This window comes from Gadus macrocephalus, chromosome 22, assembly GCF_031168955.1.
Source record: "Gadus macrocephalus chromosome 22, ASM3116895v1".
Classification (NCBI taxonomy): Eukaryota; Metazoa; Chordata; class Actinopteri; order Gadiformes; family Gadidae; genus Gadus; species Gadus macrocephalus.
In genome coordinates this window covers 18,575,034-18,584,842 of record NC_082403.1, presented here as the reverse complement: position 1 = coordinate 18,584,842, position 9,809 = coordinate 18,575,034, and the positions used below count along the sequence as shown (strand labels likewise).

Genomic DNA, 9,809 nt, shown 5'->3' with positions numbered 1-9,809 from the left:
CCTCTCCCTTGCCGATCTCACCATCGGCTGAGGAGCAGGATGACCGTCGATTGCTCCAGCCCACACCAGCTCCCTCTCTATGGCCATCTCCAAGGCCTCTTGCAAAGTCTGCGGGTGGGCTAGCTGGGTCCGCATGCGTAGTTCTGTAGGGGAAAGGGCCTGGAGAAACTGATCCCGAGCGAGTTCGCTCTGCACGGCTGGCGGCATGTGGGCGTATGCTCGCCGAGACAGGCTCTCGATATCGTTGGCCAGGGCCCGCAGCGTCTCCCCAGGCTTCCTGCGCCTATTACAGAGTTCTGAGCGCATTAGCCCCGGCTTAACACATAGTCCAAAACGCCTCCTTAGTGCCCCCACTAGGGCAACATAGTCCCCCCTGTCCTCTGGGCTAAGCAGCAACAAACAAGACAATGCGTCGTCCGCCAGACACATCGCAAGCTGCAGCGCTTTGACCTTCACTGACCATCCGGCAGCATCGGCTAAAAGTTCAAATTGCGCGTGGAAAGCTTCCCAGTCAGCCTTACCGGTGTATCTAGGCGTCTTGATGGACACCGGGCTTGATGTAAGAAAGGCGCCGCCATGTCTGTCGCCGTCTTGTGGTGGCCACGGGCAGTCGGCGCTGTGAACTATGCGTGAAAAATCATATTTTTCAACGGCGGCCGGTTCCCGTTGGGTTCTACCCCTCACCAGAGACTCCGAGGCTTCTCCACACGCCCCCTCGCCGTAGTCGTCCATCTCTATCTTCACCCGACAGTCCGCAGGAAGCATTATTGTTGTAGAGAACAAGCCACAACAAAAACAGCTAACGGCGATAGCAACTCCAGCCTACTCGCCGAGCACAGCAGGACCGAGAAAAAATTAATAAAAATAAAAATAAAATAGTTTCACTTCTGACACCAATGTAACGACCTCGCCGGTGACATAATGATGTCCAGTCATTAGTAATTGATCGTAGTTTTTAATCAACCAAAACCAGGTCACTGAAACATAACCAACGGCAGACAACCGACAACCAAAACAAACCCCGGTTACCCCGGCAACCCCCAACACGGTCTCACTCACGTGCAGGCCCCCACCCTGATTGACAATAAGAACATTACAATACATGCACATAGAACAACTGGCATAACGGACAACGAAATACAATGCAACACATAACACACAAACTATTTAATTGTCCCAGGGTCGCTACAATATTTTAAAAGTAGAATATCTTAAAAAGTATAAAATATTTAAAAAATCGGAAAAGAAGCGCGCGATTCCAAGCTATTCTGAATATTTTAAAATGTAAATGGAGTCTCTAGGTGAAAAGGAAGGAGGAAGGAGATAGGTCCCAAAGTTTGTAAAGAATAATAAAGAAAGAAAGAATAAAACTTATGAAGAACAATAGTTGAGCGCTGCATGCAGCACTCACCTAGGCCCGTCGACCAACGCGCAATCAACGACTGAACTTGGTCTGGCAAGTGTGACGTTACGTTTCCATAGCAACCGGTTTTCGGTACTAATCAAACCAAATTAACAAGGGGAATTCCTATGCCACACGAACGTTTTATAGGGAAGGAACGATTCTTTTTGCGAATTAATTTGCGAGTTTGCATTACCAATGATGTAATTAATATTGAGAATAGATTGTCTTCATACATAAAAAAATAACTAAACTACCGTCATGTAAACTTTTCCTTTTAATACCCCAGGGGAATAAATGAACGCCTCGACATGTTTCGAATGGTAGTGATTTTCACCTCCTGAAATAGATTTTTTTTTTCATTTGGAAAGAAACATTGCATGGAAGCAATGGAAAACGCCATCTCCCGTTCGGTTGTTGAGAACTGAAAACCGGTTGCCAGGACAACGTGACGTTTTCACTAGGTGACTCATAGACAGCGGACAATGCAGCCCTTGGCAAACACAGCTGTCACTGTCAGGAGGGGAATATTGCTTTACTGGACATCCCCCTCCACAACCAAAACCCCCACATGCACGGCTGCATGCGCGCAGATACCCAGATACACACGTGTACAGAATAACTTGTGTGTAGGCAAGGATGAGGCATCTCACCTTTCTAACTATAATAACAGTTGATCTTTTCATGCCATGCAACTACGGTTCGTTCCTTTTTGTCACTGAAAACAATGATAAAACAAATAGATATGGCGTGTTTTTATTCTTCTGATCATTAATAAACATTTGTCCAGTGTATTATATTGCACTGGGGTATTCAAACAATACGTAAAAAATATATACTTGTATACTCTTGGCAATTTCGTATGTAGATAACAAAAAGCGATGGGGAGCAGTGTTGCAAGATTGGGACAGATTTCCGACCAATCTGGCCCAATCTGGCAACGCTGAAAGGGGGTTGAATACTTGAATGGCATTTTTAAAAAGGCTTTTCATGATGGCTCACAATCTGCCAGACTAAAGCAGTAAATATCAAATATCAAACACTGCCCACTCAACCTATGCTAGCTTACTCTTATAAACACTGAACATTTGACACTGACACTGTTAATAAAAAAGAAACACTTTTAAACACTTGATTTTTGACACCGACACTGTTAATAAAAAAGAAACACATTGCAAGTAGGCATGCCTTTCTCTGGACCAAAGCAAGGCGGCTTTAATTTTAATCATCTGTCACATCTTCATCTTCATCTTCCTCCTCCGACTCCTCTTCATCGTCATCATCCTCGTTGTCGTTGTCGTCTCTTCTCCTCAGACGACTCGTGGCGGTTTGCTGTCGTGACACAGGATTAATCACGCTGTCACAAAGACGGATCTGCTCAGAGTTATTATTAAGTCTATTGTGGACGTCAAACAAGTTTGGTCCAAACCGCCAACCTCAGACCAAAACACACACGCATGGTTAAACAATGCATGAGATAAGTGACAAGCGATGACATGTTTGCAGGAGAGCTTTAAAGAAAACGTGATAGGCGGGGGGTGATGTCACACATGCAGCAAGCGCAGTAGCAGAGTGACTGGCTTGTGCGGTAAGGAGAGGTACTAAGCCGGGCCAAAGCCTACTGAGCTCAATAACTTAACTGCGAGATATACTACTGAGACGGCGCAACTTATCAAAGCCAAACAAAGATGGCTTATCCAAAGAAGCTTATGCAGCTCTGTACTTTCCTATGCATCGTATTTCTCATGGCGGCGGGGAGTAATGTTTTTGAAAAGATCTGGGGCGGCATGTGGCTGAGGAGGTAGAGCGGGTTGGTGGGGAAACGGAAGGTTGCCGGTTAGATCCCTGGCTCCTCCCAGAGTGTTGAGGTGTCCCTGAGCAAGACGCCTCACCCTAACTCCTGACGAGCTGCTTGTCGCCTTGAGGAGTTGACACTGCCGTCGTTGTGTGAATGTGTGCATTAATGGGTGAATCTTAGTCAATATTGCAGAGCACTTTGAGTGGCCACTGGTTAGACAAGCGCTGTATAAATGCAGTCCATTTACCATCTAACATTGTGCATGTGATCATCTCAATGGCTGCTCTGTCTTACCTGCAGGGTCCCTGACCGGCTCATGGAAGAGCCGGTGCGGTCGAGCGACCCCTTGGAGTGAGCTGCCACTATCTCTAAGCGGGACAGGTGGTCTGGAGGATGCAGCAGGCTCCTGAACACCTGCCAGACACAGGAGGAGGATGACGCTCTTACACTTAGAGGAGGAGGTGCTCATAACCTTAGAGCGGGAGGTGCAGGGCTCTTACAATTAGAGCAGGAGGTGCTCATAATCTTAAAGCAGGAGGTGCAACGCCCTTACACTTAGACCAGGTGGTGCTCATAACCTTAGAGGAGTTGCTCTTCCAGAGAGCAGGAGGTGCTCATAGCCTTAGAGCAGGAGGTTCACATCACCTTATTAGGTAAGGTGTGGCACGGTACGCGTTTCCACCACCAAAAGTTGAGCAGAGTCCTTTCATTAAGCGCACTGAGACGTACCTATCGTTCGTAACTATACTCCTCCGTTGGGGTACCAAGCGGTCTGAAAGGGTGCCGAAAAGGTCGAGCTACACCTGCCGTCTGTTGATTGGTTGATAGAATTGTCCCTTCCGTGCGACAGGGGGAAAAAATGAACAAACACAGTACCCGAGGTATTTCTGGACAACGGCAAGGCTACGTTTATTGAAGAAAAGGCGCGCAAAAGTTAGCCTTCCTTCTTGGACGTCCTCAATTGTTGCTCCTTGTTTAATTTGTCGCTTTCGGTTTTCTCATTTAATTTACTAGCAGGCTACACTGTGTCGCACTGCTATGATGTCACGGTGCTTACATAGCTGGCTATCGCTATCCGGCTTAAACCAAGACCTACCATAAGGGTACTGTCGGCGTTGGAAACGCCGGCCGTAACCGAACTTTCCTGCTCTGATCCGCACCGCACTGCTCGGTGGAAACGCGGCATAGAAGACACCTTGATGGGAATAGCGTTGTCAGGGCGAAATGGGCAAGGCCTTCCAACCCAACGTAGCACGTGTGGTTGGTTTAGCTACTTCCTTATCCTTCTTTAGTACATGCGGCAAGAAGCAAGATGCTATCTGGATTCTAATTGGTCTTTAGGGTCTATTTATACTTAAAATGAAATGTAAAGACCTGCCGGGATCCCTTTGTCACCACATTAAATCAGTCTGTAGTCAGTTAAAAACCACTACTCTTCGGCAAAACGTGGTCCTAGACATCGGGCTGAAATGTCCTGTGAGCCAGCAATAAGTCATGTCTTCTTCTGTCTGCCCTTTTAATGAACTTGTTATCTGAATCTTTGAGTTTGTCAGAATCCTTGATTGGTATGTATGAGGCAAGTACCTAATGATATTACATTTCTTTGACAAATATTTTTGTTAAGGCCAAATATCTTTATTACCTATGGAGCATTCTGTGTGTGGGCCATACAAATAACATTTGACTCCTCTCCAAATTGTCAAGGTGATCTTCCCTTCAGTGGATGTTTTATGGACCAAAGACATATCAATAAGTGAATGATCCATATATTATTAAAAGCCATTATGGGTTATTCAAATGATATAGCATTTCAAATGTCAGATATATATTTGTCATATACTATTTTCCTAATCAGTCAGGTAGTGAGCTGCCCTCCTGTCTCCCCAGGCTGCTAAATCTCCCTGCAAATCAACAATATCTAAGATACCCATCAGAGGCTGATTGTCAGATGCTGTGTAATGTGTGTTGCGAGTTTTCATGAGACAACCGAACAACAAATTCCACAGAGGCTACTGGAATGCCTTCATGCCATTTGATGCGAGTGTCCGTTTGGTTGATTAAATCAGCGATGAGATGCAAGTCAATGATTAAAGATGTCCTGGTGAAGAGTGACTACTGAGTATGAATGGAGGGGCAGATGATTCGGTGCAACGAAGAACCAATACTGATTAGATCAAAAGGGAGCAAGGAAATCTTTTCTTTGAAAGTAAATTTCTTAATTTTTCTGGGAGAATCGGGCTACATGTTAGTCATTTAAATAATAATTGAAAAATATATATTATGTATGGTTATAGCCATACTTTTATGCACACAAGAGGATGCCCCTGCCTACCGATGACTTCCAGCGTACCTGTGGTACCCGGCCTATTGGATTGTAGTTTGCCTTGGTGTAGGAACGCTGTGACCCATTTGACTATAGTTAGCATTGGCTTAAGAGGTTAGTGGCTGATTAGACTGCAGCTATCGAAGTGTAAGATGGCTGGGGCATACTGGACTGTAGTGAGCGTTAGCGTAAGAATGTTGCGGCATATTGGAGACCTCGGAGAAGGTCCATCTAGGATGTGGTACGGAACGGCAAGGCGCACATAAGGGCTTTTTATGGTGCCCCGTCTAGCTTGAGAAGGTTGTGGCCAATTGCACTGTATCAAACGTTAGCGAAGAAGGTGATGGCCTATTGGATTCATAGATATGAAAAGCATGAAAAGGCTATGAGCATGAGAAGGATATGGCCTTACCTCTAGGTCCTCATCCTCATCGACACTCTGGATGCTCTGGTAGGCAGCGGTGTACACCTCCAAGGCCTTGGCGTGGAACGACATCTCAACCGTTACAAACTCACCAAAGATCTTCTGCCATGGGGAGAGAGCAATAAGGCCAAATAACCGGCTCATTGAGCAACCGACGGGACTGGAGGAAGGAGGGGAGGGGGGGACAGAAAGCCTTGAACATGACTGACCTTGATGTCTCGAATCTTTTGCTTCTCAAACTCGTCTATGGTTTCTTCCAGCTGTCGGGTGGTGCGAGTGGCGTCCATGGTGGCCCTCTGGAGCTCGCTCTCGGCCTGGGGCATAGACAGCCGCGTTATACAGATAATGTCGGGACAGGAGATACTTTGTGGGGGAGCCCGCTGAGTGCCGCTGGTAACTGGTGTTATGTGGACACTATTTGAAAAACCTCCAGTGTTTTTTTTTTTCCAAGACCATAAGAGTTGACCAACGGTTCAAGGCCTCTGTTACGATACAGGACTCTTCATTTGAAAAACGGCCAGAAATTAGATGACGCCTTCTCCGTAATGATGAAACAACCCACCTGTGACTGAAAGCCTGGTTAAGGAAGCACCAATGAAATCAAAGCAAAGCGTCCATCAGCCCCGTTCCATACGTTATGTTAGAGGTTTGATGTAAGTGATGCCTCTAAGGCCATGCTGGGTGAGGATACAATGATCTGTCTGTCTGAGGGGTTCCTCTGCCTCGTCCTCTCCAGCTGGGCCATCTGTTTGGACTCACGGTCTCTAGCACTCTGGGTGGTCTTCAGGTCTTCCTGTAGAGAAAACAACAACAATAAGAACAATGACACAAACAATAAGACCAACATTAAAAGGTAAGTAGACTAATGTTACAGCAAGAGAAATAAGACCATGAGTTACAAAAAATTCAATCAAAGCAGTTGTGAGGGTTTCTTAAAGTTAAAAAATATATTTAATTCTCTGTCCCTTGATTTACAATTATACATTAAACTTAAACAACATATCATATTTATAGCTGTGATTTCGTATTTCACCCAGAGCATGTTTAAAGGAGCATTTCACCGGTGGAGGCATGAATATGTATTGAAATTGGGTCCTATATGTAGTCGAATAATAAAATACAATTCTAATTTAGTGCCGTCTTGACCGAGAAAAGGCAGGAAGTGACTTTTTGGCGCTTGTGGATCGAAGACAACAACTCCCACCATGCACCACGATGCACAGCTTCGCTGGCCACTCCCGCAGATCTAGATCTCTGCCTATCGGACACCTCGCTGTTCCATCTACCAAGCTGATACCGCAAGACTGCTTGAAAATCATTTCACACAACATTTCTAGTGAAGATCCAGTACCTTCCGCCATTGTACTTCAGGTTTATAGCTTAGCTTCAGACGCTGTGGATGTTAGTTTCTGCTGGTGAAGTCCCACCCACTGGCACTGCTCTAATAGGTCTGTAGCGTCAGTGGGTCCCAGTGCTTGTAGTCTTACGAGAATCCTCCCCTCTTACACTTCCTATTTACTTCTACGCAAAAATCGTCATATTGCGTCATCTTAAACAGGAAGTGTTGGAGATCGATACGGATCTCTCCAGTCTCTCCAGAAAATAAGGGAATGATGCACGACCATTCAAAAATATGAGTGGGTTTCTAACGATACAAAGCTTAATGGAAATGGTTGAAGTTTCCCTTTAAGCAGTACCTATCTAGGCCAATAATAAGAGTCTTCTTAATATCATTTTGTGCAAGATGGTCAATCCTACATTAGTCATTGTGGTTAACATATAGGACATTTCATGACCATTAATGATGTCTCAAAATCTATGCAACAATGGTGTGCAAGTCAAATAATGCTCTGATGAGTTTAAGAGAATATTATGACAAATGCTGCCTCTGTGTGATACAGAATGGTAAGTACTGTCAATAAACATAGTGTACAAGGGTTTATTCTGATAATTAGGATGTATATAAACTCACCCTTTTACGTTTCACCACAGCCCCGTAACTCTTCAGAGGCTCTACGACTTTGGCTTCAAGCCTTTCCACCTGTAAGAAAATATCATTAAAAGTAAGATGATGAGGAGACATCTCACTGCTAATTCTCTCAATAATCGGGGAATAACTACCTTTACTAAGTCCTTTTTTGAAACATTACAAATAAACGACAGAACATTTAAACACACACCAACATGGCCAGAAGAGAGATGGACAAAATCAGAGCTTCTCTGAAACACACATACAGAATATCTTGGCATTTTCTTTAGAAAGAAATTACATTAAACGATAGGAAATGTCAGTTAATGGCCTTTATGTGCTTACACAATTAAACTGGTCGTACCTCAGCTTGACGATAGTCTTCAATCTTGGCCAGTTGGTCTGCAAAATACTTCATTCCCCTCTTGAGGTTGGGGGTCTCGGTCTCGGCGTACACGTTGATCTCCCTCACCAGCAGGTCGGCCTTGTCCCTCAGTCGGGCCGTCTTACGGACGTAGGCGGCGAACAGCTGGCACATGTCCCCGAAGTGCTTCTCCACGTTGGAGAGGTTCTCCTGGATCTGCTTGGTCTGGTTATCCCTAGGGATGATCAGAAAACAGGCGGTTCTGCATGCTGGGTATTCAGTCATTACAATATTTTTTGAGAGCGAGCGAGCGAGCGAGAGAGAGAGAGAGAGACTCGAACAAACCACGTTAATGTAACGTCACTGTTATCAGTAGGTTAACGTTATTATAGGTAATTTATTAATAAGCTTATAGCGGATAGTAATGCAACGTATTGCTTCACACCTTTATGTTGACATGTTAGGGCTATGTATCTTACATGAACATTAACTTGATGTAAAGTTATTAGTCCTAACAGCTGAACAATCGATAACCAAGGAGGGAACTATCTTGATATGCTATTTTGAAACCATACGCACGCTAATAATAAATTGTAGCTACTGGTTTGAATGTTTAATCACATAAACATCGTTGTTTCACTAGACATTGATGAGCTAGTTAGCCATCACCTGCTATGTTATGGTTTGAACTGTTCAAAGTATACTTTAACAAATGATTACCTCGCTCTCGCATCAGGTGTCCGACTCATCATTGCAGAGACTGTGATGATGTTTGAAGGCGGTTTATACTATTATTAATATACACGAGGCGGTGACTGTTAATCCCGTTTGGGTAAACTAGCAAGTTATAGCTGTAGCATGTTAGGCTATCATGCCGCTCACTCGTTGCCAAGGGGACCCGTGACCGCTTCCGCTCTGCTGTGGCATTCTGGGAAATTGTGTAATTTCGATTGCAATATTTATTCACAGACTTTATTAACTAGATAAAAATTGTAAGAACTTCATATTTTTTCGACGTGTTTTAAACTATTGAATCCTTTATATTGCGTGTCCGTCAACCCAAATTAGTGTTTATTGCTCACACTTTTTTCCAATAGCCCTGCTGGAAATGGAAATGTGGCTTCTATAGTTCTCTTAATTACATCAACAGGTCAAGGTGAATAGCCCTGCGCCCAGTACCTTGGGATCACTGCAGAGAATAAAGCCAAAGAGGATAACTATTATAACAACAGCTTGACTGTTGTCGAATGCAGGATTGGTGCATTCTGAGATAAACCTGGGACTAATTCCCTCCTCTGTGTTTGGGAATGCATGAAATGTCACCAGCTGCCTTGTCTGCGCCTCTGTGGAAAATGTCCAAAAACCTTAATTATCAGGCTTAATCATCCATGAGATTGAAGCAGAGAGATCCCAGTGTAACAGATTGGCGGTGTAAAACATGGTACACAGTAGTGTGCTTGGTGGTTTCCCGTGAGAAATGTCCAATGACTGGGATAATTATGCAGAAATGTATAGTTGGTTCAATATAA

The 9,809-nt window shown here is 44.4% G+C and overlaps 1 protein-coding gene across 1 annotated transcript; it reads right to left on the bottom strand.

The window, feature by feature from the left end:
- Positions 1-2,574: 2,574 nt before the first annotated feature.
- Positions 2,575-9,199, bottom strand: cibar1 (CBY1 interacting BAR domain containing 1). The gene is made up of 9 exons (XM_060043402.1): positions 9,001-9,199; positions 8,281-8,515; positions 7,920-7,988; positions 6,639-6,740; positions 6,510-6,515; positions 6,157-6,261; positions 5,936-6,049; positions 3,495-3,614; positions 2,575-2,734 (listed from the first exon to the last, which is right to left on the bottom strand). Exons 1-9 carry the CDS (start codon positions 9,030-9,032, stop codon positions 2,624-2,626), a joined length of 894 nt encoding a protein of 297 aa, XP_059899385.1. The 5' UTR covers positions 9,033-9,199; the 3' UTR covers positions 2,575-2,623.
- Between the last annotated feature and the right edge of the window lie 610 nt (positions 9,200-9,809).

Coding starts and splice junctions, on each gene's coding strand:
- cibar1 (XM_060043402.1), bottom strand. CDS start 9,032: ATGATGAGTCGGACACCTGATGCGAGAGCGAG. Junction 8,516..9,000: donor ACACCTGATGCGAGAGCGAG/GTAATCATTTGT, acceptor GATCATCCCTAG/GGATAACCAGACCAAGCAGA. Junction 6,050..6,156: donor AAAAGATTCGAGACATCAAG/GTCAGTCATGTT, acceptor TCCCCATGGCAG/AAGATCTTTGGTGAGTTTGT.